Below are 21,707 nucleotides of genomic sequence, written 5' to 3'. Positions count from 1 at the left end.
CTGGTTTACTAATCCCCCCCCCCCCCCCCCCCCCCCAAAGACCAGCAACCTGCTCTGACGGCCGCGTGGATCGGCCTCCCAAGAGAGGTGGAGAAAACGAAACCCACAACAGAATTAAAAAGAAAAGCCTGGGGATAAGCATAGAGGATCCCGAGCTATAAGGAAGTGTGTGTGTGTGAGGGGGGGGCGTGAGATGTACAGAGGTCCGCGGCTCTGCACCAGGAGCGGGCTTCGCGCGCCTTAATCTGCCGTCAGGATTCGCTCTGTGCATTTACAGAGCGCCAGGCAAGATGCTCCGAATCGCAGAAGCAGGTGTGCAGCCAGCTCTGGGGCGCATGGCCCAGGCAACCGGGTCTTCAGAAGGGATCAGCACGCTGCTGGATTATTTCAACCCAGTTACAGCCGGATTCAATCGAGGCACGGGCACAGGCACATAGAAAGGGACCTTTTGTTTTCAGTTTTTATTTTTCATAGGAATCTCAATGACATAACCACAAAATCACTAACGAATGGGAGAAAAATCAGTGGAAGGGTCCTTTATTTCTCCGATTTTTTTTTTTTTTCAGACCAGCGCCCTAACTGGCAAGCCACTCCTCTCCCCGTTAACATTTTTGTAACGTTAATCCGAGTTGTATGCAAACCTGTTTTGTTTTTTTTGTCTTCTTGTTTTGGCATGCAGAGATTACGTGGAGGAGGTAGAGCGGCGGTTATAGCTTGATTCCGCAGGATAACATCACCTTACCCTTTTATTGGCTGTACTGCTTTTCTCATAGATCTTATTCCTAGGTCTCCTTCCCTTTTTTTTTTTTTGACCCGCTATATTTTCTCTTATGGTTTTATTGAAGAGGAAGGGCTGCCCTTTGTATTATGACCATGCCTCCGGTTTTTTCATCATTCTGCTTCCTGAGTTCACCCTTCAGTTATCTGTGCCGTATTCATGCTTCATCCGTAACAAGGGGTTTGATTTTCAGCCGGAACTTTCTTCCTCATCCTCACTAGCTCATGAGCCTTCACTTGCAACCTACTCAAAGGTTTCCTGGTTTTTAATCGCCACTTGCCCCCTTTTTTTCCGCCGTAGCGACAGTTCATGGGAGGCAGGGGGGGGGGCGCACAGGCACCCTCCGGACCCCAGGTGGCACAGACCCTAAATCCGACCACCAGGCAGGGCTTTCGAGCGATGACAGGCTCCCTCCCTTTTGGGGGCTCTTAAGACGTTGCCCTCACTGCATCCCCAGCCAGCCTGGGGAGGAGAAGGCCGGTGCACTCAACCACCAGGCCCCAGGGCACGGCTTTGAAGTTCCCCAGCAGTCCATGTTCTTTCACTCTTAAGAAATGCTATGCTGGGTCAGGCCAAGGTCCATCAAGCCCAGCGTTCTGGCCCCAACAGAGGCCAGTCCGGGTCGCAAGAACTCGGCAAATCAATATAGTTGATCTATTTCGTTCCCAGGGATAAGCGCTGGCTTTCCCAAGACTACCTGGCCAATAACTGTTTATGGATTTTTTTCTTCTGGAATAAAAAACAACAGTATCCTCGCCTCATGCAAGTTTTTAACCTTGTTGATTGCTCCTTTCAGGTTTTTTCCAACAAATTTCCACTTGAGGTCTGTGGCCTATTTTTGTAGTTGTTCCTTCAGACAATCCTAATCCTCTCTCTCTCTCTCTCTCTCTCTTGCTGCTCTGTCCATGCCGGACAGTCAAAAAAAAATGCATACATCTTTAGATCTCAGTAAAAAATTAACCAATTAAAAAAAAAAAAGGTGGATATTCTTCAGATAAGGGAGGGCCCCCCGTGGATACATCCAATGCATCTGCTATCTGAATGGTACACGGGGGGGGGGGGGGGCACGTTCTCCGAGAGGCCGCACTCTTCCCGCGCGCTCACGCAGGTCCAGAGGGGAGACGCCCGTACGTGGATACACGTCTCCATCCGCCTCCGCGCGTGCCTCCGTTCCTCAGGGGAAGATGCTGAAAGACCTAGTAGTTTACTGCCTGCTTTCGTGTTTCACTTTCCCAGTGAAAAAAAAACTCTTTAAAAGAAAAAAAAAAAAAAAGTTTAAAATAAATAAATAAAACAAATCCGAAAACCTGACTTCTCTGTCTGGGAAAGAACCGGCCTGAACATGTGGCAGGGACGTGCAAGCCCAGGCTTCTTGCCCGGCGGCTAGTACCTGGTGATGCCGCCTCGCTGACGTCATGAGGAGAGTCTCTCTCTTCCTGCCTCGGCCTGCTCGGATTCAGTCTGCCCTTCACCCCCCCCCCCCCCCCGCCGGCCAAGGAATCCGGCAATCGCGCTTCACCCCTCCGCCGGCGTGTGGAGTGCCGCAAAGCGCGGCTCTCGCTCACAGCCGTCCCCGGCAGACGAGGACCCGGGCCTGGTTTGCACAAAACCACCCCAGTAATCCTGGATCACCTTGCCTCTCTGTTATTTGATTTTTTTTTTTTGTTTTCCACACCAATGTAACGGACGTGTACTCCGTGCAGGGAGCTGGGGATATTTATGGTCCCGCTGGGGAGGGTGAAGTGCCGAGCCTGCACCTTGAGGAAACGCCCGAAACAGCTCTGAACCCTCTGAAAGCAAATTCACAGGCCTCCCAGGTCGCTGAAGCCCCAACGCCTGCCTCTGGAACATGTCTCCTGCCCGGCAATTCTGAAACAGCCCATCTATTTCAGTAACAATATTAAATACCACCCTCTCCACCCTTTCCTTCTGGTATCATATTAAATGACTGGTGGTACTGTCAGGGGCGAAGGCCACTCCGGACAGAGAGAGTTGCTCCTCTCTTCACTTCGGGGGGTGGGGGGGGGAAGGAAGGGCCATGGTAATCCAGAAGGTGGCCCGCCTTGCTCACAACTCCTGGGACTTGTAACTTGGCCAGAGGTTCCTGCTGCCAGGCAGCTCCTCTCTTTCTTTCTGGGTCGGTGTGTAGTATAGGCACTCAGACGCCTCCTGATTCTGATCCACTGCCCCCTCCCCGGCGTGAGCTGATGGAGGCCTCCAAACACCCTCGTTCCCCCCGCGGAGGACGGTAAGCTCTCTGGGGCGGGAGCACTGAATCCACGGGGGAAGTATCTCGTAGAGGGGCTATCCGCGCAAAGCAGCGCTGCATAAGTACTTAACCGTGACCAATTCTTCCCCAAACTCTCCCTCTTCTGTGCTTCCAGGCGCTGGCATCAAGAAGAGGGAATCTGGCGTAGGTTTAACCCAATTTTGGCCACCTTTCTTCCCACACCGCACGCCGGCCCCGCCAGGCCTAACTATGGGCACCCGGCGCGAGTGCAGCCCTATTACCATTCAGGACTCGGCGGAGGAGGCGCTTCGGCGAGCCGACTCAATGAAGCCATTCTGTCTGGAAGCTAATTTGGGAGAGGTCTGCTGAGCGGGCGCCACGATCACAAAGCCCCTACTGTGGGTGACCTATCACAAACGGAAGTTTTGTGTCGGGGGCGCCCCCCGTTTACCAGGCTGCAAAAAAACCTTGCTTCTGCAAGAAGGGGGAGGCCACCCGAGACGCGCCACCCTGGCTTCTGACCCCCCCCTAGCCCCCTCTGCCTCGCCGACTGGAAACTCAAAGCTCCCCCCAGAAAAAGGTTGTCCTTGGGCAGTGGCATGGGACGTCCGTGGCAGGGGTCAGAGGGCATGTGAGGGGAAGACGTGCATCTAAAAAAAAAAAAAACTGAAGCCGCTTCTTTTCCAGCGTCTATCAGAGAAAAAAAAACAAAAAACCATGCGACAGGTAAGAGTTCCTAATAAAACTCTCAACACATTATCACGAGTCCCAGCTGTTTTATTAAATACTTGATTTTTTTCTTTTTCCTAGGACAGAACGGTTTTTCCGTTAAACGCTCCTACACCTATAATAACGATCCGCCTACCTGCGTATAAGATGCACCCTACAGAATCTATCTAAGTGCACATCCCCATTTAGATTTAAAGGACATTATGGAATGGCTGAAGTGGGTCAGAGCTTTGGGTCCATCCAGCCCAGCATCCTGCCCATCACAGCGGCAAGCATGACCCGGGGAAGACGGGCAGACGCGGGGTTGCTTCAGCCCCCACCGTGCCAGCCTTTATTCTGGAGCTGGCCCACCCGGCTCTGCGGGACTAGGACAGGTAAAGCCCTCAGATTATGCTCGGAAAGTCGCCAGCACTCCTGGGTTACAGAGAATGGAGGGAGGGGGGGGATATCATCGCAGCAGCAGCCCCCTGCTTGCATTCCTGGGCCGTTTTGCCCCGTCTCATGCCATGCACTGGCCTGGACCTCGCACCACCATACCTCACCCCCCCGGGCCGGATTTAGGCATAGGTAACGCAGGCACGGGCCTAGGGAGCCAAATTCTAAAACAAACCCCTAACACACCCAGAAGCGGGGCTCCTCTACCGCTCTCCGACTTCAAGGGGGGCAATCCTGCCCGCCACCCGTCCTCTGCCTGTGGGTGCCGCGTCTTTAAAAATCAGGCCCCGTTTCTAGGCAGAGGTCTGGCTAAAGAGCGACGGGAGGAGGAGGAGGAGGAGGGAGATGCGTGCAGATTGCCTTACCCAAAGTGTTTGAGAAGACGTGAATGTTGTTCTTATGTAAGGGAAACAAATATTCCAAGAAAACTAAAAGTAGTCTGTGCTCCTCCTCCCATAACCCCCCCCCCCCCCCCAACTTCTAACCTTCCTGTCTCTTTCCAGTCCTGAGATATGGGGGAGGGGGGCGCTTGCGAGAAGGGGCTCAGGATGCCCTCTGCTGTGCTCTGGACCCCCTCCCCCCCCCCCCATAGAAAGGGAATTATTCATTCTTCCAGCATCAAAACAGGGGCCCTCAGGCCCCACCCTCTCCAGAGAAGATCAGGAAGGGGGGAGGGGGGGGGGAAACCACTCTTCCACAGCAGCTGCTTTCCTGTGAACCAAAAACTAAACTGCAAATGTGAATTCCGTGCCCATTTTGCCCATCCACCCCTTGTAAGGGGAACAGAAAAGCCACCTCCGTGGGGAGGGTGGCAGAGGGGCTTAGGAGCGAGTTCTTGCCAAGGATCGTCACCTGCCCGACTTGCCTTTAGATACGGAGGAACGAAAACGGTGACTCAAGCCACCCACAGCCTTCTTGAGTTTAAGAGGGCGCGTGCGCGACCAACAGGAAAGAGCCCAGCATAAATCACGCGCACACACGTTATCATCCTGCCCCGCGCATCCCTCCCACCTGCACCCCCAATGCAAAATGACAACCCTAAGGCTGGCACCGCACCAGCCCGTGGGCCCATATTATCCTTTACCAACCAATTACAACTGGGCAAACCCACTCGCCGCCCGAGGTCACGGCTGAGGCAGGACTGTGTGACCGATTGCCAGCCCTGGCACGGTCCTCAAGCCCTTCCTTGGCTCGTCTGCCCGCCTCTACTTTCAGATCACGACTCCTGGCTCTGGAAAAGTCTTCCCCGAGGAACGTCTCTTGCCGCCTCTCCCCTTTGCTTTCACTTTTTTTTTTTTTTTTACTTCCACTTGGTTTTGCTTTCTTTCTTTTACTTCCCCCCCCCCCCCCCCGCCGGGTCCCTTCCCTCCCCCCCCCCCCCCCATGACCTCTCACACAGTTCCCTCCCAGGCCTGCTGCCAGCACAGGGCCAGGAGTAAGCAAAGGTGTTGCGGAACTGCTCTTCCCCAGAAGTGAGAGAGACAGGAGAAGGGTGGGGCAAGGAGGAAAAGCGAAAATGCAAAAAAAAAACGTGTGAGAGCCCATGAGGGATTATCTCAGAACTTGCACTGCAAGCACCAGGCCTTGGAGATAAATGGAGCATTTCTCAACAGGAAGAGCGGGGGCACGGCGCTGCACTCCAGCGTAGGGGTGGCGGGTCAAAACCGGTATCAGAACCCAAAGGTGGTCCGGGGCTGACACAGAGGAACTTTAGCAGTGAGGAGGTGAAGGGGAAAAGGCAGAAGCCAGGAAGGGTCTGCAGTACCACCGTGGACCAGATGTTCTGAGCGTTTTATCCATAGACACAAAATAGGGGAGAAAACCCTTTAAATGAAGAACAAGCGGGCCACTTGTGGCCTTTTTCTGATGTCAGATCCTCTGCAAGAGTGGAAAGGCAGGGCGAGAAGAGAGCCACTGGAGGAGGGTGCAGGGGTGCGGGGCCCCCAGCTCTGCCAAGAGGAATCGGCGCGGCTGAATTCTTATTGGCGCACCAAGGCGAGAACGGCGGCGTTCATGGAAACCGAGAGTTGGACGCTAACGAAGATGCCGCCACCATGGGGAGGGGGCAGGAAGCACGAGATTCTCCGGGTCCTGGGATATGAAAACCTTCCCCGATGCCTCATGCACCTCTGCTTGGTTTCTCCAAGCCAAGCGGTCTCTCCAGGCAAAGGACGGGCAGTTCAAAAACCACGTTGGGGCAACAAAAATGATAAGGGGGGAGGGGGGGTAGAAAAGCTCCCTTATGGAGAAGGGCTAAACAGAGGAGGGCTCTTTAGCTTAGAAAAGAGATGCCCGAGAACAGATAGGATTGAAATTTATAAAAGTATGGTAGAACAGGTAAATAGGGAGCGGTTATTTACCCTTTCCAACAACACTAGGACTAGGGGACGCTCAATGAAGCCAGCAAACAGCACATTTAAAACAAATCTCGGGAAGCATTTTGTCACTCAGTGCACAATCAAGCTATGGAATCTGTTGCAGGAGGTCAAGGTGACTAACTTAGGGGGGGGGTCAGACAAGTTCCTGAAGGGAAAATCTACAACCAGTGATTAGCCAGGTAGATGTGGGAAAGCCGGCGCTTATCCCTGCCAATGAAATACAAGTAAATCGATCAACCATTAGGGGATCTGCTGGGTACTTGTGACCCAGACTGGCCACTGCTGGAGTCGGGATACTGGCAAAGCTTACGCCCTGGTATGACTGCTCCTCTTACAGCCAGGGAGCCTCACACACTGCCCATATCACCGACCTCCGGGCCCGCGATGCAAGCTTCCTCCTTATGAACGGGATCGACCCCTGCCAGTTCTTTAAGGGAAATTTTAAAATAATAAAGAAAAAAAGCCAGTTGGCCAGTCACAAACCACCAGCGAGTAATCCACAACAAACGCTTCACTTTAAAATTGCAAAAGTACATTTTTTTTTAAGTTTCTCCTTCCCCAGGTTTCATCTCCTGGAATGCCACCGGGCTTTCCGGAAACACTTTTTTTTTTTTTGAACCAAGCTTCCCCCGGGGTAATGTGCCTTCTCATCTGGATTACGATTTCATGTCACGGCTCCTCAGACAGACACCGAGGCCTCAGCAGCCATTGGCGAGGAAGGAGCATGGCGGGGCCTTGCTGAGAGTTCTGTCACCAGCCAGCCAGCAAGCCCAGAGAGGATGGGGGGTGTAAACATTACTTTCCAACAAAACGAAGTCCCTCCAGGGGGGGGCTTTCCCAAAATGAGAGCTGGGACGGGATGCGCTGGGTTTTTGAAACAAAAGAAAAGCACGGGAGGAATGCAGCTACGTGAAGCCCCCAGCTTTCCATGCCTTCTGCAGGGGTGCAGCACAGAATAAATTAAGGCAACGCGCTGTTCCACCTCAGAGTGGTCTGGCGGCTAAAAAAAAAAAAAACCTGGAGACTTAGCAGGCTGCAACTCCTTTTTCAAGAATTCATAAGGATGAGGAGGTTGGAGCGCACAAGTTTCCCAGGTCCCTCTGATGCCAGCCTCTTAGAGCCTCGTGCAATGCTAAGTTAAGACCAAGAGCCCATGGAGCCCAGCATCCTGCCTTCCCGCCACCGTGGCCAGTCTGGGTCACAAGGCCTAATGGGGAGATCCCTTCCCTGTTGCAGACTCAGAAGTTAACAGCTGGTGGTCTTCCTGTCTAGCAGCTGCTAATGGACCTGTCCGGTTCTGAAGATGGGGGGGGACCAGGAGGGTCTCTCCAAAGCACCTATTGCAACATCTGTTTGCGGATCCTTTAAAACGACATCACAATCCGCCCGTTTTAAACTTAAAAGAGAGAAAAAAAAACCCAGAGACCTTCCTAAACCAACCGGCGAGCTAATTATACAGCCTTCCTCTCTTCAAAATGTCCGGGGCACAACAGCTTTCTTTGTCCTAAAAAACAGAGGGGTGGTGTCATAGCAGAATTATTACTTCCAGAGACAAGCCTGGGGTTTGTTGGAAGGGAGGCGCTCTCTTTACTGTGTCAGAGACATAAAAGCCGCAGTGCCACGGGCTTCTGTCTCTCGCCCTCTCACACAGCTACAGCCCAGAAGTTACACAAGCAGCACGAGGTGACGTCTTTTCCTGCACTGAATTTTTTTTTTTTTCCATTCCGGAGCATCATAAACTTACAGCCCCTGCTCTCACGCCGAAGGCCTGGGATACCAATTTGAAAGATTGCAGGCCCCCCCCCCAAAAAAAAAGAAGGACGGGGCAGTTAATCAACAGGGGCAGGGTAGGACAAAGGGTACACGGAGGGGGTTTCTTTGCTGACTTATCCGCTTTTGGTGCAGGCTGAGCTCCCGCCTAACTCATGGGCTGAATCAGCACCGGGAGCTCAGAGGCAGGTCTGGAAAAGGTTCTTATACAACTTGAGGGCTGTTCCTCCGTGCCCACCTTTACAAAATCCAGCCGCATGATCAACTCGGAGAAAGTCATAGAAGAATGAGAGTATCAGACTCTGAGTTACAGTCATATCGCTAGTAGACTAAAAAAAAAAAAATACTTTTACAAAGTTTTAGAGAGACTGGAGAATCAGGATTTCCCTTCCAACTAACGATCAATCAAGTTCTCCTATCAGGCCCTAAACATCTGCCCTGTGATAAAAGATCAGTGACAAAAAGATAATCGTTTCCCCCTCGAAAACAAAGGCCAAGGCATCTGTGCAAAGGTTAAAACTGTCACTTCTTCACTCTCTTGTCGGGGGTTTTCCGAGCTGTGGAAGCCTTTCGCCATTCCCTCGCACTGCGCTCAGGGGGAGCCAGAAGCCCCCGGCAGCTGCCCCACAGCTGGAACTGCTCTTTAACTTTAAGAACACCACTTCTCCCCTTTAGTATCGTTCAAAAAATGAAAGGAGGATAATATCGAACTTTTTCTGCGATCCAAGTAAAATAACATTAAAAAAAAAGTGCAAAACGCTCTGAAAGTAATTTCTTTGCTTTGCACTAACCTAAAGTTAAAAAGCGAAGAAATCTCCCGGGTTTAAATATAATAAATTAGAAACACTTTCGGTTGCCGGAGGTGACTTGGTCAATAGTTTATATTCTCCCCCGCCCTCCCCCTTGAAACCTTAAGATCCAGCCAGAAACTCCAAGTTGGAAAACTTTTTGTCCTCTGCAAAGATCTCTCTCTCGTTGCCCCCTCCCCATCATTTCCACCGCTCCCCCTGCAATCACTTACCCCCCCCTTTTTCTGCCGCCTCCTGGGCTCTGGGGGCCCTTTCTCCTGCTCCCTGGGCGAGGTGTGGCCCTGAACTGGGCTGAATGAGGAAATGCAGCTCCGGCGCTGGCTCGCGCAGCGCCGACCCTGGCGAGCCGAGGCATTGCAACGGCATTAACCCCTTGCTGCTCTTAGGCCACCAGGTCTTCCCTTTGCCGAGGAAGGGGAGGGCCGAGGGTTGCGGCTGTTCTGGCACCTGCCCCTATACCTGAAAAATACTTTTCTTTTTTTTTAATCATTGTCCTTTATTTATTTATGACAAGAGACTCCCAAGCAAGAGGCTGGCATCGAGCACTGGAATTTCATCTGCATTCCAACAGGCAGGGGTGGCCAATTATTCGTCTGAAGGGAGAGATGAATTGCCATTTGGCCAACCTGCCTAGGCTAGGAGCACAGTCAGCCTGTCCCCCCCCCCCCCCCCCCCCCCCCCCCGAGTTAATGCACAATCTAACCCTAAACCATAAATAAGGAACTGATTACAGGGGAGGAAATTATTCCAGGGATACCTAAGTACTTCCATTAGATCTGCAAGCAAGAATTGGTGCGAAAGGTACAGGTGGTGGGGCCAGCATGGCAATAGTGATCATAACATGATCACATTTGAATTAACGGAGGAGGGACAATAAGTAAATCCACAGCTCTAGCACTAAAAATTTAAAAGGGAAGCTTTAATACAATGATAAAAAAAATAGAAAAAAACCCCCCTGAAAGGTGCAGCTATAAAGGTTAAGAATGTGCAACAGGCATGGACATTATTTAAAAATACCATCTTAGAAGTGCAGGCCAGGTGTATTCCAGGCATTAAGAAAGGTGGAAGGAAAGTCAAATAATTGCCAGCATGGCTAAAATGTGAGGTGAAAGAGGTTATTTTAGTCAAAAGATCTTCCTTCAAAAATTGAAAGAAGGATCCCTCTGAAGAAAACTGGAAAAAACCTATGCATTGGCAAGTTAAATGTAAAACATTGATAAAACAGGCTAAAAGAAAATTTGAAAAGAAGTTTGCCACAGAGGCACAAACTCATAATACAAACTTTTTAAAATATATCCAAAGCAGGAAGCCTGTGAGAGAGTCGGTTGGACCCTTAGATGATCGAGGGGTTAAAGGGGCTCTTAGGGAAGATAAAGCATCACTGAAAAACTAAATGAATTCTTTTTTTTTATGCTTACCAAGGAGGATGTTGTGGAGATACCCATTCTAGACACGGTTTTCAGGGGTAATGATTCAGATGAACTGAACCAAATCACAGTGACCCTGGAAGAAGTAGTAGGCCAGATTGACAAACTGAAGAGTAGCAAATCACCTGGTTAAAAGACAGGAAACAGAAAGTAGGATTACATGGTCTGTTTTCTCAGTGGGAAAAAGGTAAACAGAGGAGTGCATCAGGGATCTGTACTTGGACCGGTGCTTTACAATATATTTATAAATGATCTGGAAAGGAATATGACGAGTGAGGTAATCGAATTTGCAGATGATACAAAATTATTCAGAATAGTTAAATCACAAGCGGATTGTGATAAATTGCAGGAAGATCTTGTGAGACTGGAAGATTGGGCATCCAAATGGCAGATGAAATTTAATATGGACAAGTGCAAGGTGATGCATATAGGGAAAAATAACGCTTGCTGTAGTTACACGATGTTACGTTCCATATTAGGAGCTACCACCCAGAAAAGAGATCTGGGCGTCCTAGTCGATATTATATTGAAATTGTCCGCTCAGTTGCTGTAGCGGTCAAAAAAAGAAATAGAATGTTAGGAATTATTAGGAAGGGAATGGCAAATAAAACAGAGGACGTTTTCATGCCTCTGTAAGGCTCAGTGGTTAGACCACACCTTGAGTATTGTGTGCAATTCTGGTCGCCGCTAGAGTTGCCAACTTTTCCATGGAGCAGGCCCAGACACATGGGGGCGAGCGGGGCTGGGGGCCGGCTGCGGCCACCCCCCATTTTTCCCTTTTAAATTGAGCGTTGATTTTTTCCTAGGCAGATTCTGCCTGCCTGTCTTGGGGGCTGGGATTTGACTCTTCTCTTCCTCTGCGACTCCCAATGCGAAGCAGCAACAAATGCGGCACAGTTGTGGGAGAGGCAGATGAGGAGGAGAAGAGTCAAATCAAGCCCTGAAAACAGGCAGGTGACTGGAACACTGCAGGCTGCCACCACTGGTTGGCTCCTGGCCTTGCCTGACCAGGTTGTACAGTGTCCCGGTCACACTTGTAACCGGGACACTGTACAACAGACTGCAAAACCGGGATGTCTGACCGAAAACTGGGCAGTTGGTCACAAATGCACATTCGTATCAAGGATCGCGCCTAAACTCTGTACCAGTGAGGTCTCAAAGGCCTTGGGGTGGACGTGCACCTCGCCCCTGGCACGTTGTTAAAGATGGGTGTCATTCGGGGGGGGGGGGGGGTCCACACTGAAGCCAGAAATTATGGAGAAAGAATTCAAGAAATTCTATAAATAGGATCTAAACATGGAGGGGGGTGAATGGTGTGTCCACTGCCTGACCGACCTTTGGGAAAACTCCCAGCTCCTTGGGGAAGCTTCTTTACAATAAGCTTAAGTGCTTCAATTACAATAAAAGCTGTCATTCCATTTCTGGAAGAGTTATTGTCCTCGGATCAGCACCCTTCTTGTGCCGTAATTACGTCCGCACTTAATACCCGTTGTCGATGCATGCTAGGGCCTCAAACAATAAACATTTGTTCCCATCGGCACGGAATGGGAGAAAGCCCTTTTCTAGATAAGGCCTTTGGCGACGGAGAAGGTGTTGATCCAATCTTTATTTATTTTATTCTCCCTTCCAACTTTAATATATCTGTAGTAGAGTTACCCATGCATTTCTGTGCGGTACATCCTACATCTAGGGCTATAGATTATCACCAATATACCACGAAGATTTTTCAGAAAATGCAATAAACAATTCAGAACTGCAAAGCTGACAGATCTGGCCAGGAGAGGTCAGGATTTTAGGGACTGGCTGGATCAGCAGCCTTGGTTTTGTTCCTAGGGTGTCCATCTGCCTCACAAAGGCCTCTGGAGCTGGGAGTCACTCAGCCAGGAGCCGTCTGGGATCCCACAATGAGAACATGGAGAAATGAGATTTCTTGATGGCAACTGAGAGGGGGGGGGGGGGGGGGGGGGGGGGGAAAAGGTTACTGAGGCCTGCTGAAAGGCAGAGCTGTGTGGGCCTGCGGGGCTGCAGGCTGATCTTTGCACTACCAGCAGTCTCCAAAGCTGTTCTCTGCATTGCAGCTTTCAGGCCCCTGTTTGTATAAGGTGATACCATTTTATTGAGCTAACTTGTTCCTATGTTTTGATATGTATCTGGGGGAGGCTGGCATCTTCCTGTGCCCACCCACCCTTGGCTTGCCTGCCCATAGCTTCTTAACTTTCAGGAGCTAACACTCCCATCCTCAGGTCAAAACCAAAATGAACAGGTCAGAGCATAAGAGGACATGGGACTGTATTTTGGGACGCAGATGACTCAACCTCCTGCGCTCCCCACAAATGCGATAATCTGGGTCTTTATCCGGAGGGGAGGGGAGGTTGGGATTTCCCAGATTGTGACATAAAAAATTCTGGAAGTCAGGAACCAGTCATGCATTCACATCCCACGGTTTTTTTTTAGATTCCTAATCTCACCGTCCCATCCACCGATGAGTACCTGGAAAATGGATGGGGCTCTGCTTCCTTGACTTTTTTTCTTTCTCCCTCTCCTGTGGGATCTGGAATCCTCCGCTCCTCAGGAGAAAATCCTGCTGGCAGCAAGGTGGACGTTAAACCTTCTCCTCAGAACTGCCTCAGCCGGTACCCGATGACCCAGCGTGCTCTTCACTTAACCCCCCGGGTTGTGCCTAAAGAGGCACCAACCTTGCAAAGTGATCTTCCCAGTCACGGAGCCTGTAAACCTGTGGGGGTACATAGCTTTGAGCCACCACAAAAAAAAAAAGCCCGTGATGGCTTCTCGGACAGATGGGACTCTCTTCTGTTCTGTGCGTCTATTCTACCACTTCCAGCCTCCTCTCAAGGCTTTCCGCACCCTTGGTTATTGTTCAGTAAACGTGAAACAGAAAGCTCAGTGGCACTTCCACACAATAGGATGATTAATGCCCAGTTATGTAGTTGTGTCCTTGAGGAGGTCAAAGGTGAATGACCAGTGGAGTCCAACTTTCTTCTGTTGTCAGTTGGGGAAAATGGCTCATCCTTGTGGTGAAAGAGTGCGTACAATAGTGAGTTTTTAAGCACTTCCACAAGGAGCCATGACAGGGCCATTCCTCAGTGGCTTTCAAAGAATTGACGGCACGATTACCCACGTCAGGGGCAGAGGTGTAATGGATTTCCACTGCAGACAGGAAAAAATGGAATTTCTGCAAAAATGTCATTTCTGATGAAATGATAGCAGAGATGGGCAGCTTTTTTGTTTTTGTTTTTTTAATTTCGTTTTTAGTGTGCACTAAAAATGAAACAAAAGAAACAAGTGTGAAAAAAATGAAACGAAAAAGATATAAAAATTGGGTTTTTTTCCTGCACCCCTCTACAATATTGAAACTGGAATTTCTCTTTGCAGGAGAAAATATATAACTATAAATATGTCTGTATGTATGTATGAATATATATATATATATATATATATATGTATGTACGACTGAACATCAATGAGACCGAGAATGCACAATCACAGTCCTTGTGCGAGGCAAAGCACCAAATAGGTAGAGCAGGGTGAGGGCATGTGACTGAACAGGGCTGGCAAGACTGAATCATCCGCCCAGCATCCCTCGCAAGCTGGGTGGGGGGGTAATTATAGAGCTGTCAGGCTGATGAGGGGCTGCATTGCAGAGAGACACAGACAAAGCAGGGCAGGGAGACTGCTGCAGCCTCCTCCCAGTCCCAGCAAAGCGACTTGGCAGCGAGCAGCCTCTCCGGTCTCATCTTCAGAAGCAGTGCACCCATTCCCAGGTTGGTATTATCCTACCCCCACCACCACCTCTCTCCCACCACTTTTTTGGGGGGGTTCACGGGTCTGGATTTAGGCTCAGCGGGCATCCAGTGTGACGGAGAAAGAAGAGAACAGGGCAGTCAAGAGCCCTCTGGAGAATTATTTTCTGTAAATTGAAACATTACATGCTGAGACCATGTACAAAACCCCCTTCTCCCAACCAATTCCAAAATATTTCAGGTTCATTATTTCATAAGATCTTCTGGCAGACAGTTTCCTGTCTGAGCTGTATATATCATGACAGATTGGGTTTTGCTCGTGTCCATGTGCTTCGTTAATTCGTTTTCTAATATATTTGTTAATTGAATCGTTGTCTGGCATCGCTGGGATGCCTGATTCCCCCCCCCACCCTAATCTGATCTCTCCCTGCCACCAAATGCAGGAGGAGACACTTAAAAACAGGCATGAGACATTATGTATACAGCTGCAGTCTTGTGTCTGCTCCCTTTTAATTTTAGAAACCTGAAAGTAGCAGTTTGGCTTGAATGGGGGTGGGGGCGAGGGTGCACGTCTTGTGATTATGCCGGGCATGTGTAATAGATAGGGTATTGTCAGCAAGCTTGGTGATATTTATAAATAGTTGCCATGCTATATATGCCCAGGGTCTCATACGTGGCTAAACTGGTACCACGCTGGGTGTAAGGGGGTAACCTCTTGCAACTGATGCAGTCGGAAAATAGGCAGCAGACTAGGAGATACTTGCAGTTCCTCTTAAACGAAGGCGGAGGGGCAGGCGGGATCACTTATCCGCATGGTGTGCCAAAGTCTGGAAATCTCCTGGCCTGCTTTTGTTATTGGGCCTGGTTAGCAGACGGAGGGGGGGCAAGGACTGAAAATGAGGGCTTCCCTCCATCCAGAGGAAAGGGATGGTGGAAACCTGAGGGGGTTAAGAGGGGAGGGGAGTGTGGGTGAGGCTTCCCGAACCTGTCCTGGTGATCCCCGGTGCAGTGCAGGTTTGCAGGAGATGTATTTGCATGCACTGGAGTCGCTTCCCTTTACCCGGAGCAGGCATGGGATGCCCTGGATTAAGGGAGGCCTGAACTCAGAATTGGGGCCCTGCAGTAATAGAAGAGGAGGCAATTTTGGGGGGGGGGGGGGTAGGAATTTACTCTGCGGGGTGCGGCTGTCTGCAGAAGTGATCTTTTTTTTTCAACGCGCTGGCGGCCTGCATGGGTCATAGGGATGCGCGTAGCCAGATCCTGCGGATAGGTGGCATAGAAATCAAAGCTATCAGACAATGGTCAGCAGATCTGCAACGACCCAAGGACCTCTTCAGGCACATGAGGATTTATGGAGAATATTTTTAAGTTTTATTTTGGTGACGGCAGTTTCCTATGGTCCATCCCCCTAGGCCTGTGTCTGAAGCTGAAATAAAATGAATGCAGGTGTATAGCACTTTAATATAGTAGGGTCACGTATCAGCTGTCATAGGTAAACAATCCCCCCCCCCCAACCCATTATCTGTAGTACCAGCTCAGTGAATTTCAGGGTGGGCAAACGCTAAGTGCTTTTCCCTCCAACCAAAGTGGTCCAGCCAGAGTGGGGGAGCAGCTGGGTGGAGGGCTCTCGCCTCCCTGCCCCTCCCCCCCCCCCTATTGTCAGACATCATAAAGCCTCAAGGCTGCAGCATTCGTGAGCCCCTCAAACAAATTTTGGGACCAGCTCAGAGTGGCAGAAGGGGAGGGAGAGGGAGGATATTCAGCTCTGCTCAGCAAAGATTCGCTCCTGTGCTTGACGCTTCACACACCTTTGGATTCCACAGAAGGGAGGCCGATCCAAACAGATCCTATACCAAAATAAAAAAAGATGGGACTCCAGCTTCAGGAAAAAAAAGCTTTGATAACTTGCTCTATTCATTGTGAATTCCTGTGTGAGGGTAAAGACCGTGTGGCTTAGCTATTCAGAAACATTCGGATTACTAAAAGTTTCCCAGAGTTCATTGCTTTTCTATTTTTAATTTATAATTCTCCATTTTCTCACTTTTGTTTTTATACCCCTTCCCTAGACAATTGCTCCATAAAACCTCAGGTGCCCTTACTGGCCGGACGGGTGGAAGGGGCTCTTGTGAGACTGGCCACTCCCGAGACGCCTTGCTTAAGGAAAATAATATGTAAAGCTATTTTTCACAGTTGACTGGCTGATGCAATAAAGTGCACTCAGCATAGCGCACAGGTTAACCCGTGGTTGGATGCACGTTTTGGACGCGCTAGACCAACACCTGATGCAATAAGGGGTTTAGCGCATCCAAAATGTGTAGCTAATGGCGCTCATCATGCGTAAATGCCATGTGGACAAGGATATTAGCTATTACCCCAATGCAAAACATCGCCATGCACACAATGTGCACTTTTAACACGGCAAATTTAATGCCAGCCCCACAGCTGGCATAAAATCTTGCTGCGCATCAAGGGCTCAACTAAAAAATAATACATCTTTTCTGTGGACCTGCTACTTAATATCATTGCAATACTAAGATCTACTCCTTGTGATGACTAAAAATTATTAGAAAATGGAAGATTTGATGAAAAAAAAAATGTTTATGGGCACGCAATATACATGCTCCAGGCTGTGTATATTGTGTATGCATATAGTGCTGGTAAATTATCTGTGGCGGCATAAAACGGATGTTCATATTGAGCATCGGCTTCCTAACCTACACACAGCCATGTCTCCTGGGCGCCCGAGGCTTTGAACACTAGGGACACACAGTTTATCCTTAGTGTGCCCTTTTTAGCGTGGCAGCTTATTAGAATATTGCATCACGGGGCCCAGGAGAGGTGGATGTGCGCGCGTTGACAATAAACAGGCGCTCGGTTTGGATGCACGTTTTTATGCGCGTGAAATTGCATTGGCCCCTGCATGTGATTCCTCGGGCCATTTCTAGCTAAAACGTGGAGAGAACTCCTTTTGCTTTCGAGAACAATTTAAAAAAACAAAAAAAAAACCCCAAACCTTCAAGTGACAATTGGGAATCTGACACTGGGATCTTTCAGGTCACATCTAGCTAGGTAAACATAACTATGAGAATGGAGTGCCTGCCCAGAGAAGAGTAGTAAATACATGGAGTAGGAGATACTTCCCCAGTTTCATTCAGAAATCTTTTGTAACTAGCTACAATGAAGACTTTGTTGATGGTAATGTGTGTTCCTCTAGTTTGTGCAATGAGGTTGTAGAAGGGTTGATTGTAGCTCTAACACCTGCAACACATAACAGGTCTCAAGGTTTGCTAGAAAGGTGAAGTGTGCCTCAGGAGAGCCAAGAAAGAACACCCAGGGTTGTTTTTTTTTCTGCAAATGTAATCGGATTTCTGTTTTCCTTTCCTTTAAAGGGGGGCTCAAAAAATGCTAGACACCCTGAGCAGCCAATACGACTCTTTCCTTTTCTGGAAGCTTCCTATCCCAGAGCTGGACCCCTCCGAGCTGGAAGGGCTGGGTGTGGCAGGCCCATTGGGGCTTAAAGCCAGGGATGGCCGCAAGTTCCCCGGAGGCCAGAGAGAAGCAACCACCGAAGAAGAGAGCCTTCTGCAGTACAACACCTTCAACTTCTGGAGGGCACCCATAGCCAGCATCGACTCCTTCGATTTGATTTAATGCTCAACTCTAACCTTACCCTTATTCCACCCCCTCTGAAAGCCTCTCCCTGTCCATTTGGTCTGCGATGACAGAATCTCAGTGGAAAGTTTTGTGGCCTGTGTTATTTTTAGTGGTAACCCACAGCTCAATTCAAACAAGTTTTTCCCCTGGAGTGTATTTCCCCTTTGCCTCCCAGAGAGGGGATTTGGGCACTGGAAGAGGTTGGATTAATTCAGTCATTCTCTTCTGCACATTTTTCCCCTCATGTTTTTGTAGAGCCTCCCCACTCTAGCTCCCCTTGTCAGCTAGAAGGGACCTCTTTGATCAGACTTTTATTTATTCATTATCTACAGACGGCATCCTAGGCGAGGAGCAGCAAATGCAGACACAGAATATCTAGATAAAATAAACCAAATTAAAAACAAGGGGAAAAATCCCTGTTCTAAAGATACCAGGTCAAAACAATCCATAAAATAAACAATTATGGCTGCAGACTTTCATATCATAAATTAGCTAAAATATGTGAGGTGGTAAGGTCATCAAAAGTGAGACATCCACTTCAATGGCTATTTTTAGGGTCCGTCCATTGATCTAGAGCCAGTCAAAAGCCAGTTGGAAAGTCTTCACTAGCTTTCCAAAAGCCAAATAGTCCTGAGTCTCCCTAATATCTTGTGGTAGATTATTCCGCAGCTGAGGCCCTATGCATTGATCATGGGTAATTACTCTCAGCGCTATTCCACTGGCCTGCAGGGGATGCCACAGTAGCAGCCATCCTCTATACGCTGAGATGCTGCAGCATGGCCGAACCCTGCAAGTCCTGTCAGACGAGAGACCCCAATTTGTGGACTGAGCCACATGGCTCACCCAATTTGGCCTTTTCTGATGTGTAAGCAGAAGCTTTGAATTCAAATGACATTTGGTGATTATGGGGGCGACTGCCTCTCCTTAACACAAAATATTATTTTTCTCACATGATTTGTAGAAATGTTGCATATCAAATGCAGTTTCTGGTGCTGGAAAGGATTCTTTAAGGCAGATGCAGCCAAATGTTTTGCTCTGGTGTTATTTTCCCTGTAGAATAAGTCAAGATAACTTTAATTGTTAGAGCAATTTTCACCCTGGAGCTAAGTTTTCATACATCTATATCTTCTTCACCTCTCTTTATACCCATTCCTGCCCAGTGGAAGTAAAATGTACATTTGCCCAAAATGCCATACATGAAGAATGCAATTAGCTTATTTATTTATTTTCTAATGGTGATGTGAATTATTTATTTCCTGTGTTATATTTTGCATAATGTGTCTGGGGGGAGGGATTAAATGTGGGCCTGGCCCATGTGGCATGCCCATTTTGGTTTAGACTATACCAGGACCAGAGAGGTCCATTCCAAGCTATTTGACAGCTGTTAACTCTGCATGAGGTTTGGATGCTACAGGGCACAGTGTAGCTTCCTCTCTGCATAAAATGAGATGATGGATACGGTGGTACATGATCTTTGCTATGTGTCATAAGATGTATATAAAACTCATCTCCAAAGTGGCTCTGCTGCTGAGGCCTTTTCTGCTAGGAACTTATGGGGTCTCTCCAGGTTTTTCAGGCATCTTAAGGTAAAAGGATTATGGAAAGCACGAATATAAGCTGCTCTGAAATGGCTGAAAGGCGGAATATAAATCAGCTCCACAGTGCACGACGTGAGCAAGGCAGGAGACCCAATGAATTATGTTGTCCTTGGAAGGCCTAGCTTGTTTGCACCATCTTCTGGTTCTGCACCTTTCCCTTTTCCACTTACTGAAGAAAGCTTCTTTTTAAAGGAGGGGGGGCCGACTGATGCTCGGCTCCCACTGTACCCCTAGGCCAGGGCCCTAGAGGAACTGGGGCCACCATATTCCACATGATAAAACTAGTATGCTTCTAGAGGATGTTTACAGGTTCCCACAGTACAAGAGGACATCGCAGGGCAACCAAGGCAATGAATAAGATATGGCATTGCACTAGTGTTAAATGGCTACATTGCTAATTTAAAAATCATCTCGAAAAATTGTTGCGGTATCCTCCCTTACTTGAAATGCCAAATCTGCTGTTTCAGGGAAATGTCCTAGAACTAGTGAATGTGATTTTGTTCCTTTTATTTATTTTTTTTAATCCTCTGCACTGCCTAAGATTTCTGCTGAGAAACCACAGAAATCACAGGGAAAAAGAAGGAAAGCATTTTGAATGGAAAGCTGAATAAAATGAAAATGTGGTCAGATAGCACGAATTACTGTATTTAGATTATTATGGTTTTGCAAGATGCTGAACATCTGAGGGGGAAAGGAGAAAGATTTTGGGGTGCTCTCAGATTATGCAATCAGAGGGGACGGGGTGAGAAGGTATGAAAATGTTGTTAAATAAGATTGTACGAGGATGTAGAAATAAAGGGTCACTGTATCAGAACTTTAATAAAGTTTAAACAGAACTGTTGAAAGCTAGTTTTCTTCATGTTGGCGCTTCACATCCTATCTTCACGGCAGCATGTCCACAAGTTACAGGGTCTTAAGAACATGCCATACTGGGTCAGACCAAGGGTCCATCAAGCCCAGCATCCTGTTTCCAACAGTGGCCAATCCAGGCCATAAGAACCTGGCAAGTACCCAAAAACTAAGTCTATTTCATGTTATCGTTGCTAGTAATAGCAGTGGCTATTTTCTAAGTCAACTTAACTAATAGCAGGTAATGGACTTCTCCTCCAAGAACTTATCCAATCCTTTTTTTAAACACAGCTATACTAACTAAACTAACCATATCCTCTGGCAACAAATTCCAGAGTTTAATTGTGCGTTGAGTGAAAATTAACTTTCTCAGATTAGTTTTAAATGTGCCACGTGCTAACTTCATGGAGTGCCCCCTAGTCTATTATCCAAAAGAGTAAATAACCGATTCACATCTACCCGTTCTAGACCTATCATGGTCTTAAAGACATCTATCATATCCTCCCTCAGCCGTCTCTTCTCCAAGCTGAAAAGTCCTAACCTCTTTAGTATTTTCTCATAGGGGAGCTGTTCCATTCCCCTTATTTTGGTTGCCCTTCTCTGTACCTTCTCCATCGAAATTATATCTTTTTTGAGATGCGGCGACCAGAATTGTACACAGTATTCAAGTTGCCATCTCACCATATGTTGCAGAGAAAAAAAATTATATAATGTGGCAAAATAACACAGTAAGAGGTGGGTAGCCTGCAAATGTAAGATCCAACGTGCACCCGCTGACTCTACTTCCGGGAGCTTAACTCCATCTTCTACACCTTCCACCAATATAAATAATCCCTCACCCCCGCCCCTCCAAAAGCAGCATAATCACGGAAAAAATGCTGAATGACGCCGAAAACTATTTATTTCGATCCTGAGGTGCTACAAAATGCAAAATAAAGATAACAGAAAATAGTTTAACACAAACATGCAGTTTAATTTATAATTCGCTTTCCTTTTCGAGCGCGAGAAAACCTACGTCATCAAATGACATGCGCACTTCCTTTTATAGTACATCACGTTGCTGTCGCTCCCCTTGCAAGTGTAGGGGAACCGTCTGCCAAGGTTTTAGCCATGAGAAACATACAAGAGTGCATTATGTATGGATAAAGTATTTGATCTCGTTACTGTCTATAGTATGCAGTCACTACGTGACTCGAGTAGAAGAGTTCCAATGGGGCGCATGCGCACGGGTTGGGGAGCGTGGGAAAAGGACGCATGGGCATGCCACTAGTGCCGGGAAGGGGGGAACG

General features: G+C 48.3%; 2 protein-coding genes across 2 annotated transcripts in view; one reads left to right on the top strand and one right to left on the bottom strand.

Annotated features, from left to right (window-relative positions):
* The window catches only part of CDC42SE1 (CDC42 small effector 1), a 31,644-nt gene extending 22,157 nt beyond the window's left edge, over positions 1-9,487 (bottom strand). Inside the window, exon 1 of the mRNA XM_029580653.1 lies at positions 9,342-9,487. The gene's annotated coding sequence lies outside the window, so the exon portion shown is untranslated. The remainder of the gene's footprint in view (positions 1-9,341) is intronic.
* Positions 9,488-14,181: 4,694 nt separating this feature from the next.
* Positions 14,182-20,405, top strand: MLLT11 (MLLT11 transcription factor 7 cofactor). The gene is made up of 2 exons (XM_029581631.1): positions 14,182-14,338; positions 17,707-20,405. Exon 2 carries the CDS (start codon positions 17,720-17,722, stop codon positions 17,966-17,968), a length of 249 nt encoding a protein of 82 aa, XP_029437491.1. The 5' UTR covers positions 14,182-14,338; positions 17,707-17,719; the 3' UTR covers positions 17,969-20,405.
* The last annotated feature ends 1,302 nt before the right edge of the window (positions 20,406-21,707 follow it).

This window comes from Rhinatrema bivittatum, chromosome 16 (genome assembly GCF_901001135.1).
Source record: "Rhinatrema bivittatum chromosome 16, aRhiBiv1.1, whole genome shotgun sequence".
Classification (NCBI taxonomy): domain Eukaryota; kingdom Metazoa; phylum Chordata; class Amphibia; order Gymnophiona; family Rhinatrematidae; genus Rhinatrema; species Rhinatrema bivittatum.
The sequence above is the reverse complement of the archived record's forward strand: the minus strand, read 5'-3'. Positions and strand labels throughout refer to the sequence as shown.